We start from the raw sequence: 20019 nt of genomic DNA, 5'->3' as shown, positions 1-20019 counted from the left end.
GCCCCGCTGAATGTGGAAAGAAAAGTGACATCACAATATGGCATCACCGGCACCCAAAGTGACTCCAGAAGTTACATCACTTCCTCCAACATCTGGCACTGTGTTTGATGTTTAAGTAATTCGAGTCCAGTATTGTCTAATATGCCTGTGTGCATATGCATGTGTGTAATTTTTCTGACTGCTCTTCCATCTGATATCCATTATGTGAAAATATTTAAAAGCTTCAAAATGTCCTAAAAAACCTCACAATGTGCTTTTTGATAAATGCTAAATTGTTTGGTGATTTGCTAGATGATTCACATGTCCCAACCTTGAAGACAAAGAGAAAATAAATTCGATTAACAACAGATCTCTAAGGAATAAACCACCGTTTAGAGGCCATTTTTCCCCGCAAAGCGGGGGTTGGCCTTTTCGGGGACCGTGGTAGTTGTTGTTTTTTGGTCCCCTTTTTGAAGCAATGTTTTACGGCCGGATGCCCTTCCTGACGCCAACCCTTTTTGCCGCCTTCAACGACAAACAGGGAATTACCAGTGAACTGGTACTCAATTAGCCGACCTCGGAAGGATAACAGGCTGAGTCAACCCCCCTGGCATTAATTCGGCGATCGACCGGGATTCGAACCCAGGATCCTAGGTTATCCTAAGCCGGCACCCTAGCCGCTAGCCCAACACCAGGGATTAGATCTCTAAGGAATGCTGGCGGATAAATGAAATAGCTCTGTTGAATATCAACGAATGTTCATAAAATATGTAGCAGAAGTGAGATTATATTTAAGGTCAGATTGATCTGTTTCACGCACCCTTTTAAGAGCAGAGCTTTGTGATACTGGGAACTCAGGTTTAAATCCCATGTAATATTTTGATTTGTCCATTCTAGCTCTTCCATGGGCCTTAAATATTCAGAGAAAAAACATCTCATAATGTGCAATCATTAAAATCCACATCAGACAAAAATAAGTATGTTGATGTCTCCTAATGTCCTTCCTTGTCTGATATGATTTATGCATCAACTCTTACATGAACCTCAGATATATAGATATATATAAAAAAACTACAACAGCATTCGATAACGTGCACACCTTCACCAGGCTGAACAGTTTACGTTAAATTGTATCCCACTGATAGGGCAGATCTGGATTCGGACCTGAACTGAAATCGAATTGATTCATCCTTGTCACACACACAACCTGTTAACCATGTTTCGTTCGAATCCGTCCACAACTTTTTGAAATATCATATTCACAAACACAGACAGACAGCCAGGGGTGAAAACATAACCACAATCCACCTTTGGTGGTGGAGGTAATACTAATTCCACACAGTCCAATGGAATATTATTGTCAATTGCCAAAGACAGCTAATAAATTAATAAAACCAAGCCTATTTTCAGAAACGTCTACTGCAAAATTGTAAATCTGTATACTACTACTACTACTACTACTACTACTACTACTACTACTACTACTACCACTACTACTACTACTACTAATACTACTACTACTACTACTACTACTACTACTACTACTACTACTACTACTACCACCACCACCACCACCACCACCACCACCACCACCACCCCAATCCCAATTATATCCACTTTATTTTGGGGTCAGCTGAGGAATGTTTCTTGCCCAAGTCCGTCTTTCACGATCTGGCTAGCTAGGCCAGGCGTCTGGCTAAATGTGGCTGGAATTTGCAAAATAAACTGCGGGATCTTTATTGTCCACCACCAATCAGTGCTGGAGGGCAGGCCTTCTGGTTTAACATCCTTCTGATGGATGATGCACACACTGATGCTCCGCACTGTATATGAAACACCAGAGTGAAGATTTATATCTGGGTTGAGAATCAAGCCCAGTCTAAGTAGCTCAAAGGTGAGTACTCATACCTCAAAGCTTTCTTTCCAAGCCTGGTTGTAATTTTTTATACTCTCTCATTTCTTACAATTTGTGGTATATTTTCTTGTGTTCTCATTCCAGGAAGCCTCCAAGGAAGACCTCAATGACCTGCATATTACCCCAAGTCCTGACATTAAGGAATGGGTGGCTACAGCCAAAACTCATCGGGACAACAACCACCAGCAGCAAAAGGTGTTTTTTAGGTTCCTCACTGGGAATGTTAACACCATTGAGGCCTTCTGTCATAAAATCTTTCCAGTTGCTGACCTCCACTAATATTTTCACTCAAATTTAAAAACTCTGGAAATTGTTTCCCAAAATGCTTCATCAATACCATCTCATTCAACTACATCCAATACTGGCAATAATTGTGTATGCGGCTGCAGATGCAAAATTAGATGGAACCTGAGCTGAGTAGATTAAAACTTTGATGAAGGCCCGGCTGATGAAACCAGCCAGACAGTGCTTCGGTATACAATAATTTACCAATCAAAACTGCTAAAAAAAAAACATGAATTCCGTCCACTTGGCTAACCTTGTTACCTGGCCTGGAAGGGGGACCACCATTTTGGTGTCATAATGCTAGATGCAAAATGCTAGGTGCCTTTTTATCAAAAATTGTCCCTTTTATCGGATTGTGTGAAGTTTCCTCACAATTGAGCGCATCACAATTATTGCAGGAGTTGGAACAGGAGCTCGCTGAGCAGAAGAACTTGTTGAAATGTGTTGCAAGTCGTGGAGAACGTCTGCTCTCACAGAACTCTGAAAATGGTGTCGACCAAGGTGACTTGAGAAGGTGATTGCTGCAAACATCCATTTATCATTATTTCATGCACATATATTTTAAAAAATAACCACATTTAGAGGCCATTTTTCCCCGCAAAGCAGGGGTTGGCCTTTTTCGGGGACCGTGGTTGTTGTTGTTTTTTGGTTCCCTTTTTGAAGCAATGTTTTACGGCTGGATGCTACATATATTGACTTGAGTACATATATTGACTACATATATTGTTTTTTGGTTCCCTTTTTGAAGCAATGTTTTACGGCTGGATGCTACATATATTGACTTGAGTACATATATTGACTACATATATTGACTTGAGAAGGTGATTGCTGCAAACATCCATTTATCATTATTTCATGCACATATATTTTAAAAAATAACCACATTTAGAGGCCATTTTTCCCCGCAAAGCAGGGGTTGGCCTTTTTCGGGGACCGTGGTTGTTGTTGTTTTTTGGTTCCCTTTTTGAAGCAATGTTTTACGGCTGGATGCCCTTCCTGCCACCAACCATTTTTGTCGCCTTTTACGACAAGCAGGGAATTACCAGTGAACTGGTACTCAATTAGCCGACCTCGGAAGGATGAGAGGCCGAGTCAACCCCCCTGGCGTTAATTCAGCGATCGACCGGGATTCGAACCCAGGATCCTGGGATCCTAAGCTGGCACCCTAGCCGCTAGCCCAACACCAGGGTTTTAACTACATACTACATACAAAGAGCAAATGCAACCACATAGTTTATAATCCTACTATAAATTTGCAATTGGTCACTGGCCTTGACACCAGTCCAATTTTTTATTATGGACCATAGCTATCAAAAAGCTACATATATTGAACAAACAGTTTCAAATGGGGCACCTCACCACAATGCATTTAAATAGCATCAGATGTAGAAATAAATGTGAATTGTCGCTTCCAGCTTACCGGCTCGATGACAGATATATACAGTCGTTGCAAAAATATTGGCACCCTTGCACTTTTTTCAAATAACTCACAATTTTCTCAAAACATAAGTTTAAATTGACAAAAGTATTTGGTCTCCACAATTCCTTATTTCATTGTTAATATTACAGAACCTTTGTTTTTCATTCAGAACTTAATATATCCTTTTAAAACAGAAAATTAAAAGAAATGGCATTGACAAAATTATTGACACCCTGGACTTAATATTTGGTAGCACAGCCTTTGGATAAAATAGCGCTTTGGACAAGCGCTTCCTATAGCCATGAATGAGCTTCCTACACCTCGCTACTGGCAGTTTGGCCCACCCTTCTTGTGCAAACTGGTCCAGTTCTCCCAGATTTGAAGGGTGCCTTCTCCCAACTGCTGTTTTCAGATCTCACTACAGATGTTCAATGGGATTTAGATCTGGACTCATTGCTGGCCACTTCAGAACAGTCCAGCGCTTTGTCTTGAACCATTGCTGGGTGCTTTTTGAAGTGTGTTTGGGGTCATTGTCCTGCTGCAAGACCCATGATCTTCGACCGAGACACAGCTTTCTGACACTGGGTTTGACATTGTGCTCCAAAATGCCTTGGTAATCTCCTGATTTCATGATGCCGTTGTCGGAGAATGTATTAAGACTCAGGAGACTCCAATATGACCAAAACAGCTTTATAAAGTAAGGATTTATTATAATTACTATGGTCACTTGTTTCAATTCAATAAAGACTACAATAGCTAAACGGATTGTTAATTCAAGTCGTTGGTTCTTCTTCTTCGGCCGGTCCTCTCTCAGCGCTGTTCACAGGGTTCCGTTCCGTTCCGTAGGTCAGAGCTTCTGGTGACAAGTCTCCTGACTCATAGTTTGCTCTGGTTTTTATGGGCCTTGTCGCGCTAATCCCTTCTCCGCTAATGCCGCGAGGTCATGCATGCACCGAGTCCTGGCACCAGCTCGCTCCCCTCCTGCTGCGAGTTCCATTTACCAAACGATAGGGGGGTGCTCCAGCCTGGGGCTGTGACCAGGTGGACAAGAGATTACCATGTTCGTGCACATTCTTGGCATTCATTTACGAAATCGTCTATCTGCTTCGTTACCAGTCTTAATCAATGAGTTACCAGTGCCAATCAATAAGTTACACTGAGTTACACTTCCACAATTCCCTCATCTTTTTGTTTTTGTTTATATTAACCATTAATCTAAACATCAATATAAGTAAACAATCAATCACAAGTATAAGTAAATAATCAATCACTTTGGTAATCAAATTCCCTTAGGCATACACCGTCATCCTGCAAGAATCACAAAACATTTCGTTGGTCATTGACTCCTTCCATATTGTTCAATCTATTGCCTTTGCATCACAAATATCTTTTCAAAACAACACTTCACCATCACCAAGATACAACAATTTCACTTCATTTTCAAGTTTTGTAAAGCATCTGCACCATCTGGCAAAAACGTTTGCCTCCACACAAATGTTGACTTTGTTTGAAAGGAAGGGCTGATCACTTGTGTTTGAATCCAGGTATAAAACATTTTCTCCTAATGTCTTCATAGCACCTGCACTACTTCGTGTAGGATTTCGCTGTTGTGGTAACATTGCGGAGTCATAGACTGACCCTGCTCTCCATGTAGCATTCTTGCCACTCTTGCTGTGAACCATAATGATTCCTTGAACAAGGCCTTCGCCCAGTTGTAGTCGACTTGCCTCCTCCCTCATTATGAGTGGGCAGCAAGTGTTGGTGTAATGTTGATTGGCCAGCAAGATGTGGAACAGGGATGCCGGATGCATCCACAATGATGTTGGGACCATGGTGTTCAGGTCATTCATGGTCCATACCAGGAGCAACCAGCAGAATCGTGCACAGCTGTTGTGACAAGGGCACAGCCGTTTTTTGCAGCTCCATGCTGGTTCCCCGGACGTTGGTGAAGTAATAACATATGTCCCCGCATTTCACAGAGGTTGCAGGTAAAATGTCGTTGTCCTGCAACTTCTGATGTGGTGAATGTTCGAAGCCTTCGAACAAGAGTAAGTGATCGCCTTTCTTTCATATGTTGCAGTGTGATCCAGGCAAATGGTCACATAAATTTCCTTGGTGAAGGTAAGCATTCATCTCCAAGTTACACGGGAGAATGTCTTCATCATTCTTTGAGAAAGAGGGTGTATGCCACGATTAACTTCATTTTTTAGCCACAAATTTTCTTTCTCGAACTTCTTCCCAATTCCGTTAGCACTCCCTTCAAAATGTGATCTCGTCTTATCCTTATGCTCAGTCACATCTGAATCTGCTTTCCACACACACTGAATCAGATAGGGTACATATTACCATGAAATCAGCATAATCATGTATATCTTCCGACAGTTTCACATTCAACAATTTGTTGTTTTCCCTTACAACATTCAAAAAGTTATATTCATTTATATGCGTCACACAAATAATATTCAATCAGGTATGTATTTTACTACTAAACTAAGAATAGCATCCACAATTGCTTTCAGGTTAATATAGTTCAAAAATTAACTTGTGCAGGTATTTTAGCACTACTCTAAGAAAATAAATTGTATATGATTACAATCACAAACAGGAATATCTAATTCCCAACAACAATTTTCCCAAACCAACAAATTAAGCATAATGTATTATTACCATAATTCCTCTCCACTTTTCTTTTTCCTTTTTTTTTTTTTTTTTTTTTTTTTTGTGTGTCACTCGTGGTGATATGAGTTCACTGATATTGTAATTGACACAACTCATAACATTGTCGTTATGCCATTATCTTAATTCTACTGTATTCATTTGCAACATCACTTGATTTAATCTTTTAATCTCAGTATTTATGTCGCCATAAAAGTCTTCCTTTTCTGGTTCCACATTTCTTTCCTCATTTGTCACTTCATGCGTTATCATCGTGTTGTTGGTTGCCTTATTCAGACACACCGTCACTAAGGCTTTCAAGCAAGCCACCACTAAAACAATTGCCAATATAACTACTAAACCAACAAACAAATATTGGAGTATCTTAGCTACCACCCCTCCAAATGTGTTTCCCAACCATGCAAAGGCACCCCCTTTTATATAATCGTGGTATCTTGCTCCCTCTTGTCTGATTGTATCGGCTATGTTATAAATTTCTTCTGACTCATCAGGTATGTACGTACAGCAATCTGTACCAATGACTGCACATGTACCTCCTTTTTCTGCTAACAGCATATCTAATGCCATACGATTTTGTAATGCCATCGTTCTTGTTGCTGCCAGCTCTCTTGTAAGTTTTTCCAATCCACTAGCTGTTTTATTTGCCAACTTCTCCATAGCCAATGCCATGTGCCTGAGTTCTCGCCCTGCCTTCCAGGTTCCATAAAATGGAAATATTACCATTCCAATCCATTCCCCCATGCTAATAGTTCTTTTCTGCCTAGAATGCAGGATATGCGTTGGTGACTTTGTTAACAGGCGCATGTGTGGAAGCACAAACCCCAGAAAACATGTTCCAAACCATCCCGACGGAAGATACGGATATGCCTTGTGTCCACATATAAAATATGTATTATTATATGTCCATGTGCTATCCATTCCCCAAGTGCCTTCCCAATACAAAGTTAAACCCTTCGTGCCATTTGGTCCTAGTGGGACAGGCATTCTCATCCAGCCTTCTTCGCGACCATAACCGCGGCATTTGGAGGTTCCCATAAACTTGTCATGCCTAGGCGTTTGGCGTCTGGTGATACACATTAATCCTTTCGTTTGTTGTTGAATAGTCATGTAAGAGGGCATTTTGTTCTTATCATATGTAGGTCTATAACTGTCCTCAAATTGGTAACAATTATATCCTCCTCTTTGCCATCCTATTTTCCCTGACATTGAGCCTTCAAAATCTGCTGCTATCAGGGTGTCTGGGAAACGGCTACATAACTCTGCCCAACCAAAAGGAACTGCCTCCAATGGTACTCCGATCTCACTAGAATGTGGCATTTGTGTACATATCCAACAATTACTTTCATTTGCTATAGCAGCCCTTGTATGGGCTAAATGTAAAAAAGTATTAATCCCGTGTAATCCATCGGGTTCTAAAGGTGTGTCTTTATCCTTCATCAAACTTCTCTTCTGCTTTTGTCATTCCGCATGATCATATATCTGTATATCATTTGCTGGTGTTGCGTTTTGTTCCCTCATTTCCCCAAAATAATCCATACAACACAGAGTCCCCACTACTAGAGAACCCATTCCTAGGATAAATATCACCATTTTCAAGGAGTATCTGAAGTAGAAGTCTCTGGTTTCCCTTGATTGGTCGGCTTGTCTTGATAAGGTGTTTCCCTTTGTCCCACCTGTATCCATCTGTAAAACATGTGAGCTACCCCTTGTATATGTCCGTACCTATAACATAATTACATGTCAATAAAATTCAACATCGTAACTAACAAACTTCCTAACAGGTTAATGAAAGAAAATCCCTAAAAATTCCTTATTATTTAACATAAATCTGATTATTTGCCTTTCCCTGATTCCCTTATATCCCGGGGTCCACCTAACTCCCTTGATCATGAGTGTAATTGTGCTACATTATCACTGATGCTGTACTAATATCAGTAGGTAATTGTATGTCATGTAGGCAAATAAATGTCACTATCTCAAGTAGGACTACTACATGATGAAATAATCAATCACTACAAGGGGCGTTAAAATGTAATTCAAATGAATGTAAATCACGAGTATCATTTATCCGCCACTGAATGTTCTGCTGGGCTGTTAGGTGCAGCCTCATTTTCTGTGGGGCCATCCACTTTAGCACCATGTGCTCGCTTGCAATGAGAGGCATGAATCCAACTTGGTCTGCCTTGGCATTTTACTGCAGTATGCGTTGTCAACAGCACCTGATGTGGTCCTGACCATCGTGGTGTCAACGCAGTTTTTCGTTTGAAAATTTTGATGTACACATAATCTCCAGGTTGAAAAGAATGACACTCATTCTCTGCAGGTTCTGGTAAAGCTTCCTTCACCTGGGAATGAAACATCTTCACGATTTTGGTCAATTCAATACAGAAAGAGTACATCAAATCATCCATCTGGTGAATATCCATCTCCTTGATCATCAGGGGAGGTGAATGAGGTACCCGCATTGGTCTCCCCATCAAGATTTCATGCGGGGATAATCCCGTTCTCCTATTGGGAGTAGCCCTCATTGCGAGGAGTGCAAGTGGAATGGCATCTGGCCATTTCAAGTTAGTGTCCGCACAGATTTTGGCCAGCTTGTTCTTTATTACTCCGTTATGTCGTTCCACTGCTCCCGCCGATTGGGGGTGATAAGGACAGTGAAGATGAAGGTTTATCTGCATTGTCTTACCCAATTCCTTAATAACATCTGCTGTGAAATGCGTACCCTGATCAGAAGAAATCCTGCAAGGAACTCCAAAGCGACATATGAAGTCCTTCAACAGAATCTTCACCACTGTTTTGGCATCTGCATGTCGACAAGGGTAAGCTTCTACCCATTTTGTAAACATGTCTACAATCACTAAGACAAACTGAAATCCAGCGCACTTTTCCATTTGGATAAAATCCATCTGTAAATGTACAAACGGACCTGACGGTGCGGGATGAGCTCCTGGTGTAGTCTTTTCACCTTTGCCTGGATTATACGTCTGACACACCTGACATGTAGCACAACATTGCTCTGCCACAAGTGTAAACCCAGGTGCATACCATTGTTTTAACACTGATGCACACATTCCTCCTTTACCTGTATGACTCACTCCATGAGCCAGACGAGCAATCCATGGCAACAATTGGCGAGGGGCGACAACACGTCCATCGGGAGTAGTCCATAATTTAGATTCTTTGTCAAATGTGCATCCAGTCTGTACCCATACCTCTTTTTCCCGGTCTTCCACCACTTCTTGCATAGCGCTGATGTCTTGCAGCGTCGGGGTATTTTCAGGAACCCTTACAGGTCCCTGTATGATCACCGGGTCTTGTTCCAAATGTGCCGCAAGCTACGCTGCTTCATCCGCCCTTGCATTTCCCTGTGAGACCTCATCTCTTCCTTGTGTATGGGCCTCACATTTTACCACTGCAATGGCCGATGGTAGAAGGATTGCTTCCAAGAGGCTAGCAATCAACCTCCCGTTTTTTATTTGGCTTCCCGAAGATGTCAAAAATCCTCTCTGTTTCCAGAGAGCACCATAATCATGAACGACCCCATGCGCATACCTGGAGTCTGTATAAATGGTTACTCTCTGGCTTTCCGCTATATGACAGGCTCTAGTTAATGCATACAGTTCTGCCTGTTGAGCCGAGTAAGTGTTTGGTAATTTCCCACTCTCCCATGTCTCAGCATCTGTGCATACTGCATATCCCGTCAGTAGTGTACCGTCCAATGCTCTTGATGATGATCCGTCAACATACAGTACCAGATCTGCGTCTGGGATGGGAATGTCCTTCAAGTCAATGCGAGGCACTAGTGCATGTGCCAATACCTCTGCACAATCATGGGGCTCACCATCTTCCTCTGTTGGCAACATAGATGCTGGGTTCAGCGTTGGGCAACGCTGAATGGTGAGGTTTGACGGTGCCAACAATCCTAGTTCATACGTTGTAGCCTTTGATGCTGAAAGGTGCTGTGTTCCTGCCTTCAGCAAAACCGTCGCCACGGCATGCTCAACAAGGAGAATTAAGGGGCACCCCAGGACTATTGTAGCTGTGGCTTCTACTGCATACGATGCTGCTGCCACTGCTCGCAAGCACTGTGGAAACCCTCGTGCTACTGGATCCAATCGAGTGCTGTGATACGCTATAGGGCGCAGTTTTCCCCCATGTTTTTGCGCCAACACCGATTGGGCAAATCCTCCTTTCTCATGTGAGTAGAGAAAGAAATTTTTTTCATAATCCGGCAGTCCTAAAGCAGGAGCTGATGCTAAGGTATCTTTCAATGTCGTAAAAGCTCGTTCAGCCTCCGGGGTCCATTTCAAAGGAATTGGACTGTTTGGTAAGCTGATGTCCAGCAGAGGGCGAGTCAGTGATGCATAATCAGCAATCCACTGATGGCAAAACCCTGTTGTCCCCAGGAAAGATTTCATCTGCTTGACAGTTGTAGGTTTTGGAAGTGCCCTGATCGCCTTTACACGTTCAGGGCAAAGTCGTCTCATATCTCCTTTCAGAATATGTCCTAAGTATTTCACCTCTTCCTTACAGAATTGCAACTTATCTCTCGAGGCCTTGTGGCCTTTGTCTGCTAATGCTGTCAGTAGCACAACAGTGTCCTGTTTACATGCTTCCTTTGAAGTCGAGCATATGAGAAGGTCGTCAACATATTGTACTATCACTGAGCCTCCAGGAAACTCAATGTCGCTGAGGTCTTCATGTAGAGCACGTGAAAACAAAGTTGGGCTCTCTGTGTACCCTTGTGGTAGAACAGTCCAAGTGAACTGTGAGCCTTCGTACGTGAACGTGAACAAATAACGCGAATCCTCATGAATGGGTACACTAAAGAACGCCGAACATAAGTCCACCACGGAGTAGAACTTTGTATTGCTTGGAATACTTGACAGTACAGTGATGGGATTAGGGACCACCGGATAGGCTGGGATGACACAATCATTAATTGCTCGAAGATCCTGTACAAATCTCCAGGTAGCCTTGCCTGGCTTCTTCACAGGTAAAATAGGAGTGTTGCACATGCTCACGGTGCGAACTATAACTCCCTGATCCGCCAATGATCGAATCACTGGTGCAATACCAGCTTTTGCCTCTGGTCTCAATGGATATTGGCGCTTTCTAGGCAGTGGCTTAGAATCATCTACTGTGATCCTTACCGGTGCCACACTCTTAATCCGTCCCACATCATTCGGATGCATTGTCCACAAGCATGTTGGTATTTGATCGAGTGGGTCCGGATCCCCGTTGGTGTCGGAGCTGAGTAGGTATAGCCCAACATTTTTAGTGTTAATTGGTTCATCAATCATGATGAAGGTTGAAGAAAGCGCCTGCTCTACAAGCTGGCAGCAAAATCCGTCTCCATCTAAGTCATAAAGTGGGGCTTGTTGAATTTCTCCCATGTATCTCATGTTTTTGCAATCTTTCAAAGTTGCAATCATTGTTCCAACATCTTTTGCTTCATATCCTTGTGCCACCGCTAAGGTGACGTGTGGGGTTGTTGTTTCTGGTTGATTCCACAGGAGTTGTTGATCTGGCGTCAAAGACACTGACATGCCAATTCCCTGTTCTCCTACCCACAGTGATGTTATATGTACATCATACCTTGTGTCCAGGTATCTAGAAACCTTCTCTGCATAGGACACCTCCTTCCCTATAGGGTCATGACATGTCGTACAGTGAAGATCAGTCTGCCATTTCAGAGAGTCCATCAAGTAGCTGTCTACCCACTCCTGTACTTTGGGCATTGCAACCTTCAATGTCATAAAACTATCGTGCAAAAGTTCTGCCATTTGTGTATCATTGATTTCCCATCGATGTGTTCTTGGTTCTATTGCGCTTTGTAGCATATCAATGACGAAGTCGTGGGAATGTTCTGGCATTTCTAGATACACTCCGTTTTTCTTACATATGACAGTACAGTTCAATTTGCACAATAAATCTCTTCCCATCAAATTTACTGGAACGCCAGATGCCACAAGAAAGGCATGTTGTGCAGTCAACGGGCCAAGTTGGACACGTAATTCCTTTGTGACAGGCGTATGTATGGGAACCCCTGATACTCCTACCACCGTCGTATAGTGTTTTGACAATGGTATATTGGGAAAGTCTGCTCGTCGCAACGTGGAACGCGTGGCCCCCGTATCGACTAAGAAAGGAGCCTTGCATCCGCCTACTGTCAGATTAACATTTGGTTCCTGTGCCGCCGACCTTGAAATTAAAGGAAGTGCTGCCACTTGGTCATTCTGATCTAGTCAGAAGGGCGTTGCAGACCATTTATTCTGCTGAGGTCCTCCCTTAATTGGGGCGTTCCTCAATGGGGCCCTATATGTTGGCTGAGGTGGTGGTAGTTGGTAGTATCCCTGTCCTTGGTTTCCCTGTCGAAATTGTCTTCTGTTGAGGTATGGGCATGCCCTTTTCCAATGTCCCATCTTCCTACAATTGAAACACCGGTTTCTGTCGTTACCTGGTATGTCCACTTGTTGACTTGTCTTGCTGGGTTGCATGTCTGGGTCTCTGGGTTGCCATTCTGACCTCTGGTTTTCTCCTGATTCATAGTTGTTGTCTGTTGCATTGTTACGTTGTTGCATAGAAAACCTATTGCGTTGGTTCGTAGTCATCAGGGCTTGTGTCTGTAGTTGCATCAATTTTTCGGCATTTATAGCACTGTTCCTGGCCTGAATTCGCTGATGATGCAAAGCATAATTCAATATTTCTTGCATCGGCTTGCCTTCCCAAGCAATACACTGTCTTTCCACTTCACTCTTCAATTTCGGCAACAGACCATTAATAAAAAGGGGTTTTAGGGCATTGTCGATTTGTGCCCGGTCTATTCCCGAATATAGTCGAAAAACATCTCGCAATCTGTCTAAATAATCACTAGCATCCTCTCCTGTTCTCTGTTTGCACGTAACCACTTTATTCCAATCAGTCACGGGCGGCAATTTTTGTATGGCCTCTATTAATTTATTTATCTGTGTCATTTTAGCCTCCGTGGGTATGTCTAATTCTCCATTTACTGCATGTACCCAGTTTGCCTCACTCATTAATGTCTTCAAAGTGGTGGTATTAGGAATTACCCACTTTAAGAGTATTTCCATGTCTCTTACAGTCGGCAATTGCGTCTCCACAATCAATCGTAGCTCTTCTGCGAATTGAAGTGGATCTGTTTTGATTGATGGCATACCGCTCTGTAATGCCTTCAATTGGTGTATTTGCCAAGGTCTATACATCAAATCTGGGCGTTCCTCATTTGCCCCTGGAAATTGCCGTTGCGGGAAATTCATAATGCCACATTGTTCAAAACCTCCCTGTGGGAGAGTCAAGTTTTGAATGTTCATTGACAGATCATATTGATCGTTGGATAGATTGGCATTCATCACAGAACCCTTACTCCTTGTATGGTGGTATGGGACGTATGTTGAAGTTGTTGCAGCTGGTTGTATTGCTTGCCCACTTTGAGTCGGTTCCTGTCCTCCAGTTTCACCCTCTGGGGTAGTTACCTCAACTGGGGCACTGCTTTCACCTGTCTTCTGTCGGCTAGAGCCAATCGTTTCACTCTGTACTGGCCCTTCGGCAGGTAGAGGTACAGGTACCTGTACTTCCTGTGGCTGATATACAATATTTCGCCGATAGGGTGGAGGAGTTTCCTCTTCTAGTTCATTTATCTCATATGACCTTGCGTCTGGGTACAATCTGGACTGGGATCGCTTTCCATTGCTAACTTCAAGAGGCATTTGAGTGGATACCTTTTCCAACCTATGTTGTATCTGCTTCATTTCTTTCTTCACACCCCCCATTTTCGTTTTGGTCTCCCTGTCTCTAGACTCGATGTCCCAGTAATAAAATGGTTTCCAATCCACCTTCAACTTCTGTCTGTCTCTTGCTTCTAATTCTTCTCTGAGTGTTTCCAATGTGTTCCTGTCAAATGTGCCATCCTTGGGGAATTCCTTCTTTCTCCCTTTTGTCCATTCATGCCAAGATTCCAAATCTTTAAGTGAATGTGGACCATATTGCTGATACATGTGGTTGATGCAAGCACCTCTTTGGGACAAGTCCAGCTGACCTTGTTTACCCTTGCAGACTCCATTTCCCATTTTGCCTGTATGTGAATAACACTCAATATTCACTCAATGTACCAGGTAGATTACTAGGATCTGCGCTTTGGAATGCACCTGTACACACCTGTACTATATGTCCTATAAATAAAATCTACTGGAGTTTGTTCCACCTTTTATCAAAGTAGCGTTGGATGCGTTGTAGCTTGCTCCAGGTTCCTCCAAAGCTTCACTCGTACTTCCAGGAAGGATCTCTCCACCTGTTCACACGGTGATTTCCAGAGAATCTCTCTCACCTGTGGCTTTTGCACAATCCAATCTCACAGATCAGTATTTGCAGATGAGCCAAAGGGTCAGTATGAAATGGGTGACTCCTCAGGTGTCCGCTCTGTTGAAGGGGAAATCATACAATGGTAACCGCACATATATATCTATATATAAACTCACCACCTTGCTCAATTTTCTCAGGTTGTCTTGACATTGATAATATCTCACAAAGATATTAAAGCTTCTTTCTTGAGACCGCATTTTCATCAATCAAACGATCAATATATTCAATTTAATTTATTCAATTCAATTTATCCAGTTAAATTTATTCAATTAAATTCAATCACTCAACAATTCAATCAATTATTCAATTTCAATTAATTCATCAATATTCATCAATAAATCAAATTAATCATTTTGGATGACTCCTTGCATAAGCCCTTTCCCCAATGATGTCAGGACAGGTCCATCCATTGACTGAGATCGAATCTCATCGGTCGTCACCTCTGGTTCATACCTCATGTCAATTGATGAATCACCGTCCTGTCCTAGGGTCATATCTGACATATTTCCCCATTTTGCCACATCTGACACATATCTGACATATTCCCACCCAAAATCTCTTGGCAATATAAATTTCGTAAAACTCCTGAAATAAGACTGTAAAATTCCTTCAATCATGCTAAATTTTGAAACTCCATCGCTTGTAACACCCAATTTATCCCATAGGGCTTGAAAGTTCTTTCCCAAGTTCATGCAATCATTCTGCATTTGAACCCTATGATATCATTCATAATAATCATCATGATTTTATAGTCATGGTCCTATCACCATCATCTATTTAAAACGAACATTTCCTTTATCACCACAGCTATGTGGTATAATCAACAATGGAATAAGACTGTACATAGCAACAGGCTACCTCATGGCCACTTAGTATACCTATTGACAATAAGTCATAACAATATCGAATAATCATTGAACAATAAAAAATCGCTTCCACTGCTCCAGCCGCAGCATTCGTCATTTTGTCTGCTCATCCGCATGACCAAAACGAAATAAAGGGAGCTCAACCATTACACAGCGCTTTTAATGGCGCATGCCATAGGAACTCAACGCAATTTCGACTCGGCCAGAAAACGAGCAAATTTTGCAGGATGTTAACTGGAATTAGTCGTGAAAATATATCCAAAATACACGAAAATACACACCCACAAAAAATAAACAACAAAACCCAAACAAACCCAAGGTCGACCATATTACACAATTAAATTACACCTTAAATTATTCATTAAATTACTCATTAAATTACTCATTAAATTACTCATTAAATTACTCATTAAATTACTCATTAAATTACACCATTAAATTACTCATTAAATTACTCATTAAATTACACCATTAAATTACTCATTAAATTACTCATTAAATTACACCATTTCAGCATCGTATTGATTGCTGAAATGTTCATGGGTTTAAACACACCTTAAAAGAGGTATGCTTTGTGGTGTTGCCCACCTACCACGTTTAATTAAATTACATCATTTCAGCATCGTATTGATTGCTGAAATGTTCATGGGTTTGAACACACCTTAAAAGAGGTATGCTTTGCGGTGTTGCCCACCTACCACGTTGAATTAAATTACATCATTTCAGCATCGTATTGATTGCTGAAATGTTCATGGGTTTGAACACACCTTAAAAGAGGTATGCTTTGCGGTGTTGCCCACCTACCACGTTGAATTAAATTACATCATTTCAATTAAAAACTAGAACGGGCACTCGGTAGAGCGCATACCTTCGCCGCAGCTATGGTAAAAATACGATTTTGACCTTTTCGTGACCTTGACCTTGACCTTTGACCCGATTGCTCCCAAAATCTAATCAAATGTGTCCCGTATAATAACCAATCATCCCACCAAATTTCATGCAATTCGGTTGAATACTTTTTGAGTTATGCGAATAACATACACACACACACACAGACATACAAATAAATACACAGCGATCAAAACATAACCTCCCGCTTTTGCGAAGGTAAAAACATCGCTTCTACTGCTCCAGCCGCAGCATTCGTCACTTTGTCTGCTCATCCGCATGACCAAAATGAAATAAAGGGAGCTCAACCATTACACAGCGCTTTTAATGGCGCATGCCATAGGAACTCAACGCAATTTCGACTCGGCCAGAAAACGAGCAAATTTTGCAGGATGTTAACTGGAATTAGTCGTGAAAATATATCCAAAATACACAAAAATACACACCCACAAAAATAAACAACATTTATTCCGTTCAACAGAACAAACATTTCCTATATCATGACATGCATGTCTTCAAAATTATATGACCAAGAGAAAAAGTAAAACTAATTAAAACTGCGGGCAGTGATAATCCGGGGACCATACCGCTCCATCCTGATTGGACGGGTGCGTGCTAGAGTCGTTAACAACGACAGTCCAGATCCGATTGTTCAAAATTTCAACTCAATCGATCGAAAAATGAACGCAGGGATGCATTTTAAAGGTGCAGTGGCACTAACTGAGTTGCCACGAATATGGCCACGAAATTGCCAATATGACCATCACAAAATATTTTCCTTAATCAATTGGCTCATAGCATAACCAATCTGCAAGTATTTCATCTGAAGATGTATCTCTGAGGAATTTTAATTAAATAAGTCATTTATAAATCAACGAGTTAATTTATTAAATGATTAATCAATAAATCAAAATTTTCCTTGACAGCCACATCACTTGGTCAGTGTCATGTCCAAATATCAGCTTCCTTACTCAAAAGGTGCCTGAGTTAATGTAATGTAATTACTGTAATAAGATTACTGTAATTACTGTAATTACCGGAACTGTAATCACTGTAATTACCTCAGGTAATTACTGTAATGTAATTACTGTAATGTAATAAAAAATGTAATTAATTAAATAAGTACTTCATTAATCGCTAATAATTAAATAACTCGTGAATTCTTATCCGATTTACTTAACATTTGAGTGTCCCCAAAACGTTGGAGCAAAACGTTGCAACAACGAAAGTGAAACGTTGTAGCGACGTTGTGGAAACGTCAGCAAAACCCAACATTTGGATGTTCCCAAAACGTTGGAGCAAAACGTTGCAACAACGAAAGTGAAACGTTGTGGTGACGTTGTGGAAACGTTAGCAAAACCCAACATTTGAATGTTCCCAAAACGTTGGAGCAAAACGTTGCAACAACGAAAGTGAAACGTTGTAGCGACGTTGTGGAAACGTCAGCAAACCACAACATTTGAATGTTCCCAAAACGTTGGAGCAAAACGTTGCAACAACGAAAGTGAAACGTTGTAGCGACGTTGTGGAAACGTCAGCAAACCACAACATTTGAATGTTCCCAAAACGTTGGAGCAAAACGTTGCAACAACGAAAGTGAAACGTTGTAGAAACGTCTTACAACAACATTATTTGGAAGTCTTTTGCTGTCAAAACACAATTTCTCTGCTGTCAAAGGCCCAAAACCCGGCCTCTGTGACTTCTCAGCCAATTGTCACTTTCTCTTGACAAAAACAAACATCTTCTATATTTATCCCATTAAAATCCCATTAAAATCCCATATCTTGTCACCCTTTGCATTGTTGAAAGCAATTAATTCCATAACTCAATATTACCTCACATCGTTACATCCTTACATCCTTACATCCTTACACCCACTTTTGTCCACAAATCTTTTTAGAAGTGAAACAAACTTTGTCTGTACTTTGTCTCATAGAATCCACAGTACCAGCATCGCAACCTCCCATCTGTCTATACCTTGTCACAACTCCAATTCATTCTTCAAGGCACAACCCAGAGTGATTTGAGAACTATACCCAGAGTTCTATACACTACCCAGTTTCAGAGAGTAAACAATTATATACTTTTTCATTATTTTTTTTTCATTTAACTTGTTCAAAGAACGTTCATTTCGCAAAATCGAACCAACCACAACCTTCGCCATTAATATCTATTGTAAGCGTGCCGAATCAATAAGTATCACTTTTCCTATGAGCCTCGACCAGAGGGTGGTTGTTACTCACAAACACTCGTCGCTAGCTGTTCCATTGTCTGTTGATTTTCATTCTGCTGCCGATTTCCATTGAGCCATCAGAGTGGAATTTGGACTTATTATTTCTCTGAGCTCATGAAAGTGGTGACATTGGGTGGTCTGCCATTGCTTTTCCACAAAAGCACTTAATTATTGTCTTTCATTCAACCGTTTGTCTTTCATTCAACCATGAAGCATGTCTCAAAGGCTTAGTGATGGACCTGGACAAAATTTGATGCAATTTTCATCCAATCGCCATCTTTCATAATAATTCTGGACCGGTATGAGATGGGGTTGTCTGTCATGAATTTATTTGTTGATCGAACGAGTTTTAGACATGGCGGGAAAACTGAAAAAAAATTATTTATTTAAAACGGGTGTACACGATTGTACACGTGTACGGACCTTACCGAACCTTACCGAACCGGCAAACAAATCGCCTCATGGTGCACTTCATGAGCCGATTTGCCTGCAGACCAGAGTAAGGCTTTTAATACCCAGCGTATAATGTACATATCCTCGCAAGCTCACGAATAATAGAATCATTTAAAACGTTCCATCCTTGGATTTTGTCCGCTTATTCACTATTCCTGATTTGCCATCAAGGACCTCGATCATTCCCCGGCGTACTAACTTCCGCTTTTGTAAATGAGATTTCAACAGGATTACGACTCAAAGGAAAAAGAACGAGCAGACATTTTGTAGGACGTTACCTCGGACGATCGTTAAAATCGTTACATCTTAATCATACAAAAAATGGTTCTTTGGGTAGTAGCCACAGCACCCGGGAGTACCAGCTCAGCAATGGTTCTTTGTGATCCACTACCCAGCACCCTAGACCAACTCAAATGGATCTCTGTGTCGCGAGCACATCACCGGAGCCAAAAGGTCTCATCTATATCTTCCTTCTGAGGGCTCTCCTGCACCAATAGTGCGTGGAGAAGCCCAAACACCACTTTCTCCATATATCTACAAAATAACTATACACAGGTTCGTATATCATAATGGTCAATCCACAAGAAGCCATGCTTACCTTGTAGATGTCCACTTGATCCCCGTACGGGCCACCAAGTTGTCGGAGAATGTATTAAGACTCAGGAGACTCCAATATGACCAAAACAGCTTTATAAAGTAAGGATTTATTATAATTACTATGGTCACTTGTTTCAATTCAATAAAGACTACAATAGCTAAACGGATTGTTAATTCAAGTCATTGGTTCTTCTTCTTCGGCCGGTCCTCTCTCAGCGCTGTTCACAGGGTTCCGTTCCGTTCCGTAGTTCAGAGCTTCTGGTGACAAGTCTCCTGACTCATAGTTTGCTCTGGTTTTTATGGGCCTTGTCGCGCTAATCCC

At 41.5% G+C, this 20019-nt stretch overlaps 1 protein-coding gene across 1 annotated transcript in view; it reads left to right on the top strand.

Moving 5' to 3' along the window:
* Positions 1 to 20019, top strand: part of LOC137435376 (nesprin-1) — a 375431-nt gene that overhangs the window by 172424 nt on the left and 182988 nt on the right. The window contains exons 64-65 of the mRNA XM_078784359.1: positions 1979 to 2089; positions 2578 to 2693. Coding sequence (XP_078640485.1) covers positions 1979 to 2089; positions 2578 to 2693 — 227 coding nt within the window. The remainder of the gene's footprint in view (positions 1 to 1978; positions 2090 to 2577; positions 2694 to 20019) is intronic.

This window comes from Myxine glutinosa, chromosome 9, assembly GCF_964187855.1.
Source record: "Myxine glutinosa chromosome 9, kmMyxGlut1.1, whole genome shotgun sequence".
NCBI lineage: Eukaryota > Metazoa > Chordata > Myxini > Myxiniformes > Myxinidae > Myxine > Myxine glutinosa.
This window is presented reverse-complemented; position numbering and strand designations above follow the sequence as displayed.